At 46.4% G+C, this 19006-nt stretch overlaps 2 protein-coding genes and 2 non-coding genes across 4 annotated transcripts in view; 3 read left to right on the plus strand and 1 right to left on the minus strand.

The window, feature by feature from the left end:
• Positions 1–511, minus strand: part of ERN1 (endoplasmic reticulum to nucleus signaling 1) — a 78050-nt gene extending 77539 nt beyond the window's left edge. The window contains exon 1 of the mRNA XM_041724945.1: positions 290–511. Coding sequence (XP_041580879.1) covers positions 290–343 — 54 coding nt within the window. The 5' untranslated portion in view covers positions 344–511. The remainder of the gene's footprint in view (positions 1–289) is intronic.
• Positions 512–14328: 13817 nt separating this feature from the next.
• Positions 14329–16479, plus strand: LOC121472573 (tropomyosin alpha-4 chain-like). The gene has a single exon (XM_041723794.1). The coding sequence runs from the start codon at positions 14360–14362 to the stop codon at positions 15104–15106; it is 747 nt and encodes a 248-aa protein (XP_041579728.1). The 5' UTR covers positions 14329–14359; the 3' UTR covers positions 15107–16479.
• Positions 16480–18249: 1770 nt separating this feature from the next.
• Positions 18250–18320, plus strand: LOC121474349. The gene has a single exon (XR_005983359.1). It is a non-coding gene; the product is annotated as a small nucleolar RNA SNORD104 (small nucleolar RNA).
• A 199-nt stretch (positions 18321–18519) lies between these two features.
• LOC121474370 lies at positions 18520–18653 on the plus strand. The gene has a single exon (XR_005983381.1). It is a non-coding gene; the product is annotated as a small nucleolar RNA SNORA76 (small nucleolar RNA).
• Positions 18654–19006: the final 353 nt, after the last annotated feature.

Here is a 19006-nt window from a genome sequence, read left to right on the forward strand (position 1 = left end):
GCGGCCTCCCAAGCGCCCCGGGCCTTCCGGAGGCCCCGAAGTTGTGCGGGAGCGCCCGGGGCCCCGGGAGACGCAGCCCGTGACAGCGGCGCTGGCCGGCGAGGCCCCTCGGGAGGCGGGCGAGGCCCCTCGGGAGGCGTGCGCGGCGGCCAGGCCGGCCCGGAGGTGCTCGCTCCCCGCCCGGGCCTCCGCTGGGGCGCGCGGGGCCTCGGGCCGCCACCGCCACCGAGCTCCGGCTGGACCCCAGTCCCCGCGCTGTCCCCCACCCCGCGCTCCCCCGGTCACTCACCCCGGGGCCGGGCAGCAGCAGCGCCAGCAGCGCCAGCAGCAGCCGGGCCGGCATGGCGAGGACTTGGGCCTGGCTCCCGGCCCGGCCGGCCGGCTGCGGGGGGCGGTGCGGGCGGGCGGGCTGAGGACGGGGCGGGGGCGCCGCGACGACAGCGCCGCGGCGGCCGGACTTCAGCGGACGCAGAGCTGACTAGGCGGTGGCGGCACCCCCATGCCCAGCCCTATAAGCGCCGGGTGCCGGCGCTTCTTCCGGTCGGGGCGGGGCCGGGGGCGGGGCTGACCTAGAGGCGGCCCCGAAACTGGGCGGGAGCCGGGCCTGAAGGCGGAGCCGGGGGCGGGGCTGTGCCGCCGGGGCGGGGCCGCGGCGGGGCTGCGGCGGAGGGGGCGGGGCCGCGGCGGTGGGCGGGGCCGCGGCGGTGGGCGGGGCCGCGGCGGTGGGCGGGGCCGCAGCAGGGCCGGCCTCCTGCTGGCGGAGCGTTCGCGGCCGGGCCTCCGCCACTGGGGAGAAGGAGCAGGCCTGGGTGTCCCGAGTCTAGGGGCGCTGAGCGAGTGAGGCAGGGAGCTTTGCCGAAGGCTGAGGGAGGCGGGCAGTCCCGCCACGCGGGTGCACCCTGGCCCCAGGCTGTCCCACCACCCACGCCCAGAAACCCGCTATGTAGGAATCAGGGGAAAGGCCAGGAGACGGGCGGTGCCGGCTGTCCAGAGCCCGCGCTTCGTCTTTCCGTCGTGGTGGAGTCGTGGGCGACCTCCGGAGCCGGGATCGGGAGCTGGCAGGGAGTCCAGCAAACACACTTCAGCCCATGCGCTGAAATCCGCAGCTCTGGGTCCTCCAGCTGTGCCTCAGCTAGCCCGAAGGCCCCTTTCTGCCCTTTGCCGTCAGGAATTCCCCTCAACTCATGTCCAACAGCCATCTATTCCCTCTGGAATAAACTACAGCCAAGGCATTATCCAAAAATTACAAGCAAAGAAGGAAACCAATTCGGCCCGTTTGTATTGTTTATGTGGCATTTAATAGATGTGACATTGTGGCACTAGAAATGACATGTGCCACAATTCATTGGAGGGAGTGGATTGAGGAATCATACAGGATCTATTTGAGGATTATGGACTATTAACCTGAATTTAAACGTCTAGCACCTATTTGGTCACTGGGTCCCATGCTGCTCTCAACTTGAATGGAAGTGGGGAGAGAAGACATTGCTTGTAACAAGAAAACCTAAGATTCAAAGCATAACATTTACATATCCTTGGAGAAAAAGAAAAAGGGGAGAGCAATTTCTTTAATTTTTTCTGACTTGCTCACATGACTGCCTAAGATTTTTCAGGGTTTGGGGGAAAGGTGTGGGCAATGCTAGAGAAAATAGCAAAGAGCTAGCAGGAGACTGACCAAATGTCTGGTCCGTGTGCACTGTGGATCAATCCTATTCAAGTATAAGACAAATACTCATTGGAAGTCAAAATCTGATAAACAGAATTCCCTATTCCCAGCCTCCAATGCCTGGATGGAAGTCAAGGGATTAATCTGTACCAATGCTGGAGAATCCAACACCAATTTCTAAGAATGAATCTTGGCAACTGTGAAAGTGGTAGGCACATTTTGAAAAGTGTTATCTGCATATTTCAATGTGGAAAGGCTTGGGACTGACAGATGTGTGGAAGCAGAGGCTCCAGGGAGCCCTGTAGCCAGGTGTCCAGGGAGAAGCCTACAACACAGAAACTGGAAGGAGCTCTTTAATGATTACCTGTCCAGCTTGTAAGCTGACAACAAGATCTGCAAGACCACATGTTTGAGTTAAAAAAGGAGCTTGACTGGAAAATGCCGCTTTCACATCCCTTCTCTGTTGCTTTTTCTCAGAGTAAGTCTAGGAGGGGAACTTTCTGTGCTGAAACTCTGGCAGCCTTTTGACAATTCAAAATGTCATTGTGACCCTGTAAACATAGTAGATAAAACACAAAGGGAATCTAACTCATCTGACTCATAGATCAGTTTTAAAGATCTGATGAAAAAAAAAAAAAAAAAACCTGTTCCAAGGAGTCTAGGCCAGGTAGGTATATTTTGTATCTTGTACTCAGTTGGACCAAATCAGGCCTTAACTGATGGCCTTAACATGATTATAGGTTCTCAGACTTTCTTATGCACCAGTTAGATTGTTTTTACACTTAGTCGGTTCCCGTGTTTTATGCGCTTCTCCACTTGATTGACACTCATATGATAAGCTCTGGTTTTACTTATGGCAGCACTGCCCATAAGTTTGCTCCATAGTTAAGTACTATTTTAACAGCTTTTTGCTTATGATAAAGCAACAGCTGGCATCACTGATAAATACAAACAGAAATGGAAATATTTTGTTGGTGCCTTTGAAGTGGATCTGCCCATACAAAAGACCTGAAAATGTGCAGTAAGTGACCTTTCTGGAAGTTGCATTAAATAGTATGCACTCAACAAGGCAAAGGTCATGGTCTTTGTGTAAAGATAAGCCCTCTTTTTTCACCAAGGCAAGAAAAATATGTGTATCAGATTTGACAAGGACTGCAGCAGGACCTGGATATGTCTGAGGAGCTGGGAGTTGGGAGAAAGTGAGTTTGCCAAATCTTATTTTCACTTCTCTCTAAACCAGTGTTTCCCAAACTTGGAAAATGTTTTAAAAACAGATTTCTGGGTGCCTGGGTGGCTCAGTTGGTTGGGCAGAGTCCTGATCCTGGGGTCCTGGGATCGATTCCCTCGTTGGGCTGTGGGAAGCCTGCTTCTCCCTCTGCCTGCAGCTTTCCTTGCTTGTGTTCTTTCTCCCTCCCTCTCTGTCAAATAAAATCTTAAGAAAACAGAACAAAACAGATTTCCAACACCTTTTGGTGCCCTCGTCCCTCACTGATTCAGCATCTCCAGGGGTGGACTCCAGAGTCTGTGTGCTTTCCAGTTTCCACAGGTGACTGAGGGAAGCCAAGATCCTGGGCCCCAGCTCTCTCACGGGTGTCCGGTGTTAATTCCTGTGGCTGCTAATCCCTTTTGTTTATTTTAATAAATGTCGCCCTCTGCTGGAATAAATTATGACTCAGGCTTTAAAGGGCTTGTGCCTCTTTTCTGTTTGAAACCCTTCAAGATTTCATTTAAAAATGATTATGAGGTTGATTTGCAGATAGCTATTTAATGAGAGGGTACCTGCCTTTGTAGGAATCTTCTTTGTAATTTAAAATCAATTTAATTGGGACATTTGGGTGGCTCAGTGGTTGAGTGTCTGCCTTTGGCCCTGGGCATGATCCTGGGGTCCTGGCATTGAGTCCCACATCAGGCTCCCCTGGAGAGAGCCTGCTTCTCCCTTTGCCTAAGTCTCTGCCTCTCTCTCTGTGTCTCTCATGAATAAATAAATAAAATCTTTTTAAAAAATCAATTTAACAGATAGTGTATTATTAGTTTCAGAAGTAGAATTCAGTGATTCATCAGTTGCATGTAACACCCAGTGGTCATTCCATCACACGCCCTCGTTCATGCCCATCACCCAGTTACCCCATTCCCCCCAACCTCCCCTCCAGCAACCCTCAGTTTGTTACCTAGAGTTAAGAGTCTCTCATGATTTGTCTCCCTCTGTTTTCGTCTTGTTTTATTTTTCCTTCCCTTCCCCTATGTTCATCAGTTTTGTTTCTTAAATTCCACATATGAGTGAGATCATATTTGTCTTTCTCTTGAAGGAGTCTTGGAAGGAAAAAGTGGTAAAACCACAAAGAAAGGCCATGGTTGGCAGTTCCAGGAACATCTCAAAGGAACAGCGTCTTTATTAGAATAAGTTGACTGACTTTTTTTTGTGATCTTGCTGCTGCTGCTGCCACTTACAAGCGGACTTGAACTTCCAGCGTGGGTCGGGTAGTTCCAGGATAAGTAAAAACAATGAGGCAAGAATCTCTGGTAGCAAGTGAAATTTTTATCTCCTTCGTGTCCTGCCATTTGAGGGAAATTTAAGTAAAGCCCTTGTCACTGTGGGCAGTTGCTTTAAGGTAAACAGAACTCTAGTTCTTCCTGTTCCAGGATGACTGGATTTGAAAAGACTGTGACACTAGCTTTGAAGAACTTCTCTTTACCACAGAAGCCAACGCACTGAGTGCTTTCTTGTATCACAAAGGGGAACTTTTTCTCTTTTTTTTAAAGATTTTATTTATTCATGAGAGACACACAGAGAGAGGCAGAGACATAAGCAGAGGGAGAAGCAGGCTCCTCGTAGGGAGCCTATGTGGGACTCGATCCCAGGACCCCAGGATCATGACCTGAGCCAAGGCAATTGCTCAACCAGCGAGCCACCCAGGTGTCCCTGGGAACGTTTCTTATTATCACTAGTGAAGAATCACTGGCTGTTTGCTATTGTTTGGAAACGCACAGGTACATGCTTTTTTTTTTTCCAGGTACATGCTTTGTGGGATCACCTCATGGTACCTGCATGGTAGTCCAGGGGTAGGTGTTGTTCACCCCGTCTTACAAATGGCACGTGGAAATGTTAAAGGGTTAACCATCTGGTGGGGGTAACGTGCAGCTAGCAAGAGGCATGACCTGGCTTAGGACCCAGCTACCTGCACGACGTCAGAGTTTGCCTGGTCCACCCCAGATGCTATACCATGGTCCCCCGTTAGGTGCTTATTATCCTTGCTCGTCCCACAGCATCATGACAGGGTGCCCTTATGTGACCTGTAAATATAGTTAGCAGCCCAGCGTGGCGTTTCCCTGGAGTACTGATAACAACCAGAAATTCATCCAAATATGTGAGGATGAGGGGCATCGCCTCAAAGAACACGTAAGCCTCCTGGCCTCCTCTGGGGCTTGTGCAAAGGAATGTGAATAAGAGAGCAGCCATCTGGGAGAGAAGAGTGAGCTTCCTCCTGGGAGTTCTGCTCTGTGAGAGAATTCAGTCTAATCCTGACTGATTATCTGTTCACTTGCCTGTGAGCTGTCGGATCTCACACGGTTGTACTGAGTCCGTGTGCCACCACGGCGAAGCACCCACAGGATCACCGTTCATCACATATTAATATTCTCAAAAGGTCAGTGCAGCACTAGTGTGAAAATGGCTGTCCTCTCAAAATGCCTCCACTTCCTCACTGGCCAGTCCCTCCTACTCCCCTGGGGTCTGGCTTATTTCCACAGAACTCTCTGGAAACTTCCTTCAGGCAGCTCATAAACATTCTTCCTCTTGTGAAATCCCAATGGCCATGCTTCATCTACTTTTTCCTGGGCCTCTCTGATGTGTTAACAGTTCTCCTTTATGAACTTTCCCTCTCTGGATATTACCATTTTCTGGCTCTTTTTCCTCCTTCCAGACTCTGTTTCGCACAGCTTAATAGGTAGACCTTACCTACTCTCTCTCCTTTCTCCCTAGAACTCATTCACAGACGTTACCAGATTTCAGAGCAGAAGGCAATCTTAGTTATAATCTAGTCAGCTTCCTTCTGCAGATGACTTCATCTCTGACTTCCACACGGTTGATGACTACTCATTCATTCATTCTTTTAACAAATATGACCAAGGGCTTCTGAGCACAAAGGATTGGTGCCACGAGGGGACTATGACGGAGTTTGCAGGTTGGCAAAAGTGTTAAGACATGCACAGATATGAGCACCATGAAAGGCTGACTGTGAAGAGTTCGAGAAAGCAGGAGTAACTCAGAAACAGAGCTATGGTGTTCAAGAGAGCAATGGATTGGGTGGAAGGAAGGGAGTCAGATGGATAGAGCAGGAGCAGGGGGGCTTCATGGAAGAAGTGGTTCCTGTGCTGAGTCCTCACGGATTTGGTAAGGGAAGAGGAGGTCAGAACAAAGGCACGAGGAAGAGATGACACCGTGTGGCTTCATGGGAGCCCAAGCTGACTCCTCAGTGAGTTTGTGCTTGGCTTCCACACAGGGGAGCAGTGGGCAATGTGGGGGGAAAGGCAGGCAGGATGGGCCAGTGGGGTGCCGATGTCGGGCTGGGCTTTGTCCACTAGGAAACAGTGTCAGGACTGAAGCTGGGTTTCAGGGGAGAGTCAGGGGAAAAGATAGGCATTTGAGAGACTATTAGGGCATTGTTAACAAGGCTCACTTTGGTCTTAATTAGAGCAAGAAAAGGAAGTGGGAACAAGTTAGACACAAGAGACCTTGCCAGGGCAGAATGGAAAGCATTTGACTGGTGCAATTACATGCATAAGATGGAGAAGAAGGAATAGTTCATCAAACATTAGCCATGTTCAAGGGGCTCTTCTCACTGCTAGGATGGCAGAGGGAGCAAGCGAACAAGAATTGGGGCCAGCCTTGCAAGAGGGGCCGATATGCTAGGTGGTGTACAGACCTGTTGGCTGTCTCCTAGTGGGCACCTACCAGGCTGGGCCTATCAGGTCACTCTATTGTGGTAGCTAACTTTCAAAGATGGTCCCCTAAACAACACTCCCTGCCCTTTCCCCCCATATGTACATGCTGCTTTTCACATCAAAAGATAGAGCTGTTTCAGGGCACCTGGCTGGCTCAGTCGGTAGAACATGCGACTCTTGATCTCAGGATTGTGAATTCCAGCCTCATATTGGGTGTAGAGAGTACTTAAAAGTAAAATCTTAAAAAATAAGTAAGAAAGTAAAAAATTTAAATTTAATGAGTTGTTTCTCCTCCTTTGGATCCCAACTGGCTCTGTGACTGGTCTTGACCAGAGGTGACATTCAGGGACTTACTTACCAGCTCCGGTTTAAGAGGCCTGGCAGCTTCCATTTCCTTCCTCTTAGAATCCTCACTTTGGGGACACTCCTTCTTGGAATGTGGTTGCTATGTTGGGAGCAGCCCAAGCCACACACAGGCCACATGGAGGAAAATGGAGTTGCTCTAATTAACAGCTCCAGCTGAGCTCTCAGTGCGGGGGGGCCAGCTCCTGCTGTCTGCCATCTGGGTGAGCCACCTTGGATGTTCCAGCCCAGTCAAGCCCCTAGGTGTCTTCCGCGAACACCACGTAAAATGGAGGAATTTCCCAGCTGAGCCTAGTTAACTCACACATTTGTAAGAGATAATAACCATGGCTGATGTTTTCATTCCTGACTTATGGAGTGGTTTGGATATGCAGTATTAGGTAAGCAAAACAGCCACCCATCTAGCCACCTTCACGTGACCCATGAGTAGGCTTCTACCCATTCTGACTCCAACTAGAGGCATGAAAAGAAACTCATTGCCTTTCTAGTGGCCAAGCCGGAGGTATGAGGCCCAGGAACGTAGGAAGGAGGTCTGAGGCCCATCCAGTAGAAAGCCAATAGAAAAGAAAGAAGTTGACAAGCACAGATGCAGTCAAGGTGCCCTGGACAAGCTTACACTCTAATTCGAGTTGGCTTGGGATTGGCCTGCCCAGCCCCACCTCCCCTATTTAACCAGACCTTCCCCCATTTACCTCAGCTAGTTTAAGTTGGGTTCCTCACTCCAAACCAATAAACCCTGATTAAAATGCTGGCTCAGCATTTCTAGGAGGACTAAATCAGCAATGCAAATGACCACACCTGGCCCACGGCCAACCTTCAGTAGTTTTCTTTCTTTTTTAATATTTATTTATTAATGAGAGACACGCAGAGGCAGACATAGGGAGAAGCAGGTTCCCCACAAGGAGCCCAATGTGAGACTTGATCTTAGAAATCCAGGATCACTCCCTGAGCCAAAGGCAGACACTCAACTGCTGAGCCACCCAGGCATCCCTCTTTCTCCTTTTCTCTTCCTCACCTACACCTGTACTCTGAAGAAGACTGGTTGAAGGAAGTTTAAAAAGGGACATGAAGTGCAGAAAATGTAGGGGTTTTCTTTTCACCCTCAACTACCCGGTGGACTAATTGAAGATAGGGACTGTTTGCTCGACATTCATATTGCCCGATCCCAGAACAGGATCAAGCATGGAAGGGGGACTCTTAAAGTGTTTCTTGAAAACGAAAGTGAATGAGAGGCCACATCTTCTGAGACCAGGGAGAAGGGTCTCAAGGGTTGTATTGAGGTAGAGAAGAGGAAAGTTGAGTGAAATCACACAATGGGATGATTTGGGTCCCTTTCAGCTTCCACACATCACCTCCCTCCACACATACACACCGATGGCAACCATACGAGCAAGTCACAGTGCTGGCTAGATGACTGTTCTAGACAGTGTTCTTGGTCTTCTCCATCTTTCATCCCTACATGCTGGTGTCCCTTTCACTTCCCAGGAGCCCTGTTCCACATTCACCTCAGGCCCTCCCAGATTCAGTACCCTCCTTGACTCTCCTCCCAGGGCCTCGGGTCTTAGCTCCTCTGTATAACATCTGGGTCTTCCTACTGTTCTGAGTTAGGACTCCCCACCACTCCTCCTGCTCCTGGTCCCTTAGTTCACTGGGTAGTTCATGGTGTGGGAGGTTAGTGGCCCTCTCTCAAAAGTGAAATGTGTAGGTATGTATGTTGGATGAACTCAGCCTTCTCAGACAACAAGGAATAGTTTTGACTAAAACAAAGTTTTGCCCTTAGGAGGGTGCATGGTGTAGTGATCAAGGAGCATAAGCTTTAAAATCAAATTGTTATGGGACGCCTGGGTGGCTCAGTGGTGTGATCCTGGGTTCCCAGGATCGAGTCCCACGTTGAACTCCCTGCATGGAGCCTGCTTCTCCCTCTGCCTATGTCTCTGCCTCCCTCTCTTTCTCTCTCTGTCTCATAAATAAATAAAATATTTTTAAAAAATCAAATTGTTATGAGTTCAAATCCCAGCTCTGCCTGGCCATCTATTAATTATGCAAATGTAAACAAATTACTTAATCTCTCTGAGCCCTGGTTCTGATTGTCCTGGGACTTAGAGCTAAAGACCAGAAATAGCATTCCCTACCTTTTAGGACTGTCCCAAGAATTAGAGTTAGAATGTCAAGCCCTGCCTGTGGTAAGCACTCCCTTATTAGTAGCTCATGTTATTCTCAAGGGGGGAGATAAATCTGGATTGTGAGATGTCACAAGGAGCTTGAACTCCACCAGACTGTCACTGTCTTGCTTAAAACCCATCAATAAATTGGATTTCATTAAAATTTAAAATGCCTCCTCCTTGAAAGACAGGAAAATAAAAAGGCAAAATATTCACAACACATAGATATGAAAAAGGATTTAAAGAATTCATATAATTTATTAGTAAGAAAACAATTTTAGAAGTGGGCAAAAGATCTGAACACTTTATAAAAAGAGGTATAGTAATGGTCACGTGAAAAGAGGTTCAACATCTTTGGTCATCAGAAAAATGTAAATGAGGGGCACCTGGATGGCTCAGTCGGGGTTAAGCGTCTGCCTTCGGCTCAGGTCATGATCTCAGGGATTTGGGATCAAGCCCTGCATCAGTTTCCCTGCTTAGCAGGGAGTTGGCTTCTCCCTCTGCCCCTCCCCTTGCCCCTCTGCACATGTGCTCTCTCTCTCTCTGCCTCTCAAATAAATAAAATCTTTAAAAAAAAGTTTTTAAAAAGAAAAGTGTAAATTAAAACCACCATGAATTATCACATTTCTACTAAAATGGCTAACATTAGAATGAGTGACAATAACTAGGATTTGAAGTAACTAGAACTCTCATACGTTGCTGGTGGGCATGTAAAATGGAAAATAGATTGGCAGTTTCTCATAAGGTTAAAGATATATGCTTATCACATGATCTAGTAATTCCACTCCTAAAAGGAAAGCAAATGTCCATAAAAAGACTTCTACGCTGATGTTCCTAATAGCTTTATTCATAATAGTCCCAAACTGGAAACAACCCAAATTCTGTAAACATGTGAATGGAAAAACAAACTGGCATATTCATAGAATGAAATCCTACTCAGCAACATAAAGGAATGGATTACTGATACAATAACATGGATGAATATGAAAAATATTAGTTTAAGTGACAGAAGTCAGACACAAAAGTACCAATTGCATGAATCTTTTACAAGAAAATCTAAAACAGGCAAAAGCATTCTGTAATAACAGATCATGGACTAGTGGTTGCCTGAGTTGGTGATTGAAGGGGCGAGCACTGACTACAAAGAAGCAGGAAAGAAGCATTTTGGAGCCATGAGAATTTTCTGTGTCTTGATTGTGGGGAAGGTCATGCAAATGTGCCTATTTGTAAAAACAAACAAAAACCAGAGAAACAGACACTTAATATGGGTCCCTTTTATTCTATATAAAGTTGAATTTTATTTTATTTTTAAAAGATTTTTTATTTACTTATTTGAGAGCGCATGAGAGGAGAAAGAAGCAGGCTCTCTGCTGGGTGCTCCCTGGCTCCCCTCAGGGCTCCATCCCAGGACCCCAAGATCATGACCTGGGCTGAAGGCAGATGCTTAGCCATCTGAGCCACCCTGGAGCTCTAAAGTTGAATTTTATTATTATTATTTTTTTATAAAGTTGAATTTTAAAAGAGCAACAACAGAAGAGAAAATCTGATTGTCAGCTGATTGGTCAATGGTCGTATAAAAATATATTAAGTGCGTTAAAAAGTTAACTACAATGAGATACCATTTTATATTCATGTATGAAAAGTCTGACAATATCACTAATTGGTGAGGATGTAGGCCAATGCCACAATGCAAAGTGGAGCATCCACTTTGGAAAGCTATTTGTTATGATTTAGAAAGTTGGAAATGTGCCTACCTTACCACCCAGCAATTGTGCTTTTATATACCTACCCCAAAGAAATTTTTTTGCGCACACACACAAGAATGTTCAGAGCAGATTCATTTGCAATAATGAAAGCTGTAGCTATTTTAAACATCCAACATAAAGAGATGTGTAAAGTGCAATGTAATTGTGTACTGAGATGCTACACAGAAGTGAACCTGGTTGCATTACTACAATTTCTGACTGCATATATACAATGTGAATGTCACCAATATTAAGCAATAAGTATAGTAAGTCATAGAAGATGCATATATATTCTATTTCTATAAAGCTCAAGATCAAGCAAAATTAAATAATATATAAATATATGAAGAAAAAAAAAAAAAGGAAACAAGACAAACTCCAAACTCAGGATGGTAGTTTCCTCTGAGAGTGTGCGAGGGAAATGGAATGAGAAAGGGCAGAGTGAGCTTTAAAGCTATTGATAATAAATAAATAAATAAATAAAGCTATTGATGATGCCATTTTTCTAAAAGTGGTGAGTATATGAATGTTCAATTTGTTAATAATCTCCAAACCACACATATGTTATATATGCTCTTTTGTATGCAGAGATATTTCATACTAAAAATCTTAAAAGGTAAATATTGTCACATTGGGTTAACCATGATAAGCCAACCATGTACCTCATACAAAGGACACACTGAAAATAAAATAACACAGAAAGGTTAAAAATAAAAGGATGGGCAAAGTTATATCAGCAAACACAAACAAGAAGAAGACACAAGTAGCAGTGTTAATATAAGACAAAATAGAACTAAAGGCAAAAAATAGTAGTGTTATTTATATTTATATATTTATAGATACATGTAATCCATGATGGACTATCATCAGCCACAAAGTGCAATGAGATAAATAACATAGCCTCAAAATATACAAAGCAAATAATAGAAGTCATCAAGGAAAATGACTGAAGCATAATTTTTTAATTTTTAATTTTTAAATGTCACACTGTAAAGTGAAACCTTGTGGGGGCATAGTTCTATGAATTTTGATAAATACATAAAGTCATGTAACCACCATGATCAAGATACAGAACAGTTGTATGACCCTCAAAAATGCACTCCTGCTGCACCTTTGTAGTCAAATACACCCGCACTTCCAATTCCTGGAAAAATCTTTCATCTGTTTCAGTTCCTATTGTTCTCTATTTTTAAAATGATTTTATTTATTTGAGAGAGAGTGTGTGTGAGAGTATAAGCAGAGGGAGCAGCAGAGGGAGAGAAGCAGACTCCCCATTGTGCAAGGGAGCCTGACTCAGGTATCCATCCCAGGACCCTGGGATCATGACCTGAGTCAAAGGCAGATGTTTACCTGAATGAGACACCCAGGCACACCACCCCCATAGTCTTCTTTTTTCTAGAATATCATATAAATATAATCATATCATCTTTTGAGTCTGGCCCCTTTCACGCAGCATAATGTCTCTGAGATACTTCCAAGTGTTGCATGTATCAATAATTCATTCTGTTTTATGGCCCGATAGCATTCAATTGTATGGATGTACCACAATATTGCTTAAGATTCACCCAATGAAGGGCTTTTGAGTAGTTCCACTTTGGAAGCATTATGAATAATGTTATAAATATTTGTGTATAGGGATTGTGTGTAAACATAAAATTTTATTTTTCTTGGGTAGGTTGACTTTATGAGAAACTGTACAAATTCTTTTACAAAATGTATGTACTATTTTGCATTCCCAAATAATAATGGAGCAAAATTCTTGTTGCTTTGCATCCTCCCCAGCATTTCACACTTGAAACATAATCTTAACAAATCGTAGTCAATGACAGTACATATACCCTCCTGATCAAGAATAAAATAGATAGATGTTTGGACAATTTGATTACAACACAATTAAGGTTGAATTAATAAATACTTCATGTCAATGTACATGATAGTGAAAACATCTCCATTCCAAGAATCCATGGAATATTTATTTATTTAAAAATATTTTTAAAAGGTTTTATTTATTCATGAGAGAAATAGAGAGAAGCAGAGACATAGCAAAGGGAGAAGCAGGCTCCATGCAGGGAGCCCGATGTGAGACTCGATCCTGGGACTCCAGGATCATGCCCTGAGCTGAAGGCAGACACCCAATCGCTGAGCCACTGAAGCATCCCTATTTATTTAAAATTTTGTTTATTTATTTGAGAGAAAGAGTGCACTCTGGCAGGGATGAAGGGAGTGACAGAGGGCGTGGGGGTTGGGGAGAGGTGTGGGTAGGCAGAAGGGTAGGGAGAGGGAAAGATGGAGAGAGAATCTCAAGCAGACTCTATGCTGAGCTTGGAACCCTTCTTGGGGCTGGATCTCATGACCCTGAGATCATGACCTTGAGCTGAAACCAAGAGTCATCCAATGCTTAACTGACTGAGCTACTCAGGTGCCCTGAGAATCTCTGGAACACTTATAAAAATAGATCATATTCTAGGCCACAAAGAAAAGTTGTATTCTTTTCCTAATGTAGAAACTGTACCACAATGTAATAAATATAGAAAATAATAACAAAAATTTAAGTAGCAATAAAAATGATTGCATAGAGGTCATAAAACCATTTGTCAAAATACTAATTACTTTGGGTCATAGAGGAATTAAAATTTTTAAAAATTTATTAAAGATTTTATTTATTTATTCATGAGAGAAATAGAGAGAAGCAGAGACATAAGCAGAGGGAGAAGCAGTCTCCATGCAGGGAGCCCGATGTGGGACTTGATCCCGGGACTCCAGGATCACACCCTGGGCCAAAGGCAGGCGATCAACCGTTGAGCCACCCAGGCATCCCTTTAAAAATTTTTTTGAGTAATTTTTAAATTTAACCAAAGACTGTGTAGAAAATAATGAAAATAAGAGCACTTTTCAACTATACAAGCTCAGGTTGAAATGCTTTTCTTATTACGTTTTCTTTATTAAATTAGGAGGAAAAAAGGAAAAGATTTCCCAAAGAGAACATTGAGGAAATAAAGAAAGCCAGATATTGTGACAGTCCAGTTGCGGTTCTCTCTCTGGGTAAATCAAGCTCTTACAGGGTGGGGCCATATCATTTGCCATCACAGTTGACCCTTGAAGAACATGGGTTTGAATTGCAGGGGTCCACTTTTTTTTCCAATACATACCGTATAGCACTGCAAATGTATTTTTTCTTCCTTTAGGAGCTTAAGAAGAAGAGAGGGAGAGAGTGTCCATGAGCAGGGGGAGGAGCAGAGGGAGCAGAGAGAGCAGAGAGCATCTCAAGCAGGCTCCACACCCAGTGAGAGCCCCATGTGAGGCTGATCTTAGCACCCTGAGATCAAGACTCAGATGCTTAACCCGCTCAGCCACCCAGGTGCCCCTTCTTTATGATTTTCTTAATAATATTTTCTTTTGGCAGCTTTCGCCGGAGCCGAGCCGAGCCGAGCCAAGCCGAGCGCCCGCCGCTGCCCGCCGCCCGCTGCGTGCACCTCTGCGCCATGGCCAGCCTCAGCTCCCTGGAGGCGGTGAAACGCAAGATCCAGGCCCTGCAGCAGCAGGCGGACGAGGCGGAGGACCGCGCGCAGGGCCTGCAGCGGGAGCTGGACGGCGAGCGCGAGCGGCGCGAGAAAGCCGAAGGGGATGTAGCAGCTCTCAATCGACGCATCCAGCTTGTGGAGGAAGAGCTGGACAGGGCTCAGGAGCGACTGGCCACAGCCCTGCAGAAGCTGGAAGAGGCAGAAAAGGCTGCAGATGAGAGCGAGAGAGGAATGAAGGTGATAGAAAACCGGGCCATGAAAGATGAGGAGAGGATGGAGATTCAGGAGATGCAGCTCAAAGAGGCCAAGCACATCGCTGAGGAGGCCGACCGCAAGTATGAGGAGGTGGCTCGTAAATTGGTCATCCTGGAAGGCGAGCTCGAGAGGGCGGAGGAGTGTGCTGAGGTGTCTGAACTTAAATGTGGTGACCTAGAAGAAGAACTCAAGAATGTCACTAACAATCTGAGGTCACTCGAGGCTGCCTCTGAAAAGTATTCTGAAAAGGAGGATAAATATGAAGAAGAAATCAAACTTTTGTCCCACAAACTGAAAGAGGCTGAGACCCGTGCTGAATTTGCAGAGAGAACGGTTGCAAAACTGGAAAAGACAATTGATGACCTGGAAGAAAAACTTGCCCAGGCCAAGGAAGAGAATGTGGGCTTACATCAGACACTGGCTCAGACACTAAACGAACTTAACTGTATATAACCAAAACAGAAGAGTCTTGTTCCAACAGAAACTCCAGAGCTCCGTGTCTTTCTCTTCTCTTGTAAGAAGTTTCTTTTGCTATTGAATCTTCGCTTTGCTGGAAATGTCAAGCAAATTATGAATACATGACCAAATATTTTGTATCAGAGAAGCTTTGAGCACCAGTTAAATCAAATTCCTTCCTTTTTTCAAACGGCACCAGCTTTTTCAGCTCTATTTTTATCCTTAAGTTGCATTTATTCATAAGGTAGGCAGGGTATTTCATATTGAGCATACTCTCTTAAGACTGAGGGCATTTGGTTCCTGGGAGAATAGACAACCCTACACTTTCAAAAACAACTCCAGTATCTAGTCAAGGGTCAATTTAAAAGGCCAAGGAATATATAATCTTCTGGGCCACTGTGTCACACGACAGGTATCCAGGGACCATCACATTAAAATATGGGTAGGGATTTTCCATGGGGGGGTGGGGGTGAAAAGCCAGGGGGAGGGGGCTGGCTTTGTGGGAATTCATAAACCATAGAAAGATTAACCTAATCATCTTGGCTCTTTCCCACACTCCACCATGCAGAACAAACATTCTCTGAGCAGTCAGCATGAGAATACTTGGGAAATAATCATAATAATTACCCAGATATTTTCTGGATAGATCCTTGATGTTACGCTCTTCTACATGTTCCTCTCATTCTAAAGTTGGTCTCTGAGGAGCAGATAGCTTATTCCAATAATGACCCAGGCTTGTCTGCTCTGATCTGAGACCGTCTATTCAGCAGGAATAAGTGTGGTAGAAGTCAGTCTTATTTCGAGAAGTCCTATCAGGAAGACCACTAGCCATCAATAACTGAGTAGTTGTTAACAAATATTGGGCAGAAGGGGGCCTTTCTGACAGCAAAGTAGAGATAAAGTAATTGGCCTAGTTTCATCTCCTTTAAACTTCAGGAATGGCAAACTGAAGATTTACTTATGTAGGACTTTAATTCCTTCTTCAGGACCAAGTTAATAAAAGACCAAGAAGAAACTCCTGATTAAACTGGATATGGAGTATTTTGTAGGCAGGGCTGCACATTTTGGCTTTGTTGTAATTTCTGCTTTCTTGATTAACATCTCAGAGCTGAAACATTCCACATTCCCCAGCAGTGTGGGGGCCAACTCAAGTTTACAATGCTGACAAAATTACCCTGCTTCTAGCTTATCCAAATCCTCTGCCCCTCACTCCTATTTATTAAGCATCACACTACCCAAAGGTACACTAGCAAATTGTGCAATTGAATAAAACCCACTCTTCATTTAGATTCTTGCAACTGTATCATATGTAATAGTATCACTTTTTCTACATTTTGGTCAAATAAATTTTTACATAAACTATAAAAAAATATTTTCTTTTCTCCTACTTTACTGTAAGAATGTAGCATATAATACATGCAATGCACAAAATATCCGTTCACGGGCTATTTATGTTGTCCATAAGGCTTCTGGTCAACAGTCAGCTACCACTAGTTAATTAAGCTTTGGAAGAGTCATAATTGAGTTAAAAATTTTCCACTGCCTGGTGGTGGATGCCACTCATCCCCTTCCTTGTTGAAGGGTGGTGAAGAGTGTGCCTGGCTTTCAATATGAATTCAGTACTTGGAAGTACTTTTCACCTTCCCAAAGTTAGCCATTCTCTCCTTGGTGCTTCCACAATAGGATATTTTAGCATTTATTAAAGCACTGCACTCACATAAGCTTCCCACATCACGGCAGTCCTTTATTTTTTAAAAAATATTTGTTTATTCATGGTAGACAGAGAGAGAGGCAGACAACACAAGGCAGGGGGATAAGCAGGCTCCATGCAGGGAGCCCGACGTGGGACTCGATCCTAGGTCCCCAGGATCACGCCCTGAGCTGAAGGCGGTGCTAAACCCCTGAGCCACCCACGGATCCCACAGCAGTCCTCTAAAAACAATTATTCAGGGGCACCTGGGTGGCTCAGTTGGTTAAGGAGCCAACTCTTGAGTTCAGCTCAGGTCATGATTTCAGGCTCACGAGTTCCAGCCCCACGCTGGGCTCCGTGCTGAGTGTAGACTCTGCTTTAAGATTCTCTCCTTGGGGCACCCGGGTGGCTCCGTGGTTGAGCATCTGCCTTTGGCTCGGGCCGAAATCCTCAGGTTCTGCCATCGGGCCCACATCAGGTTCCCCGCAGGGGCCTGCTTCTCCCTCTGACAGCAAAGTAGTAGCCTACGTCTCTGCCTCTCTGTGTGGCTCTCATCAATAAGTAAATAAAATCTTTAAAAAATGATTTGGGGGCACCTGGGTGGCTCAGTGGCTGCCGTTGGCTCAGGTCATGATCTCAGGGTCCTGGGTTCCAGCCCAGCATTGTGCTCCCTGCTCAGCAGGGGAGTCTGCTTCTCCTCCTCTCCCTCGGCCTGCTGCTCCCCCTTACTTGTACTCTTGTCAAATAAGTAAATAACCTTTAAAAAAAGATAAACACAACTGTTTACCACTAGAATGCACCAGGCAACTGACGTTATTTAATCGTCATAACTTTTTTTGATATCATTTTCCTCAAACTGAGGATCGTATCACAAATTCGTCACAAAGACAGGATCTGGTTGCACATCCTCTACTATCAAAAACAGGCTCTTTTTTTTACCCAAACACGTTTTCAATTCAGGAACGAGGTTAGGCTGCCACCTAGATACGCTCAGCTCCTCGCCTAGCTCCTGGCACGGAACACCTCAAACAAGTGAGCTCCAGCTGCGTCCCGTTTGCAAACTTCCCTTTGGTGTACTGTACAGACACACGCTAATTACGAGCACCCGATTTACGCACGGAAAGAAATCCACAATTTAGAACGCAGCGCACCCTGCGGCCCTTCTTTCACGCCCGTCTCTATGGTTGGCATGTGACCACTCTACACTCTGGAGGACTCGGCGAGGACAGCCTCTCCTGAGGCCCCTTTACCAGCACGTGACCGGAAGTCAGGCTTGCTATTGGCTAGTGCCGGTAAAGCCCGCCCAACCGCCTCCGGTCAGTTCCTTTAAGTAGAAGCCAGAGGCCCGCGCTCGGTCTTTCAGGGACTGTGACGCGGGACCGGCCAGGTGTGTTTGTGTTGGGCCTCGGCGGGCTGGCCCGCAGCCTGGCGGGTCGCGGGGGGGCGGCCTGCAGTGATGACATTCCAGAAAAATGCACGTGTTAGACTGCTGACGCGGGTGATGCGAACTACAGTCTGAGTCGGGCCTCCGCGGCGGCGGGCAGTAGACGGGCAGGCCCGCGGGCGCGCAGCCGCTAACCACCGCTCTCGTTCTTGCAGGTTCCGGCTGGGCCGAGGACGTCGGAGCTTCCTGCCCTCCTCCCCTCCCACCTTTACCCTGAAGCACCGCAATAAAATGGTTTGACCCACCGCTGTTGTTAAGCGTCTTCGTCGTCCCCACGCGCTGCCTTTGAGCCCCCGCTGCGCCTGCGCGTGGCGCCGGGGGTCAGGCTGCAGCGCCAGAGCACGTGCTTGCGCATAACTGGGGCCGCCCGGTTCCCCCGCCGGCGGCCCTTTTAACCGCGAGCGACACGGCGGCACCTGCAGGGGACGGAAGCGTGGGGCGGGGGCGATTTGCGACTCTAGCCTCAGCCCTCGAAGCCGAGGCTGAAACGCCCCGGGCAGACGCGGCGATCCTCTAGGCCCCGGTACTCGGGGCGCTGCACGTTTCCTGGAAGTCCTGACCTCCGTGGTCTAACCGCGGCGTGGGTGGCCTCGGGAGGGAGGGAGGGGCCTGTCCGTGAGCAGCTGGAAGGGCCGCTGTATACTTGACGGGAACTGGTTTCAATCTTGAAGGCTTCCATGAAGTTACCTCACCTGGTTAAGGTGTAGCAGCGACCCACTTCGAGAAACTACCATTTAGGGTCAACTGCTTACTTGGATACTGT

Source organism: Vulpes lagopus, chromosome 12 (assembly GCF_018345385.1).
Source record: "Vulpes lagopus strain Blue_001 chromosome 12, ASM1834538v1, whole genome shotgun sequence".
NCBI classification, from domain to species: Eukaryota; Metazoa; Chordata; class Mammalia; order Carnivora; family Canidae; genus Vulpes; species Vulpes lagopus.

Coding starts and splice junctions, on each gene's coding strand:
- LOC121472573 (XM_041723794.1), top strand. CDS start 14,360: ATGGCCAGCCTCAGCTCCCTGGAGGCGGTGAAACGCAAGATCCAGGCC.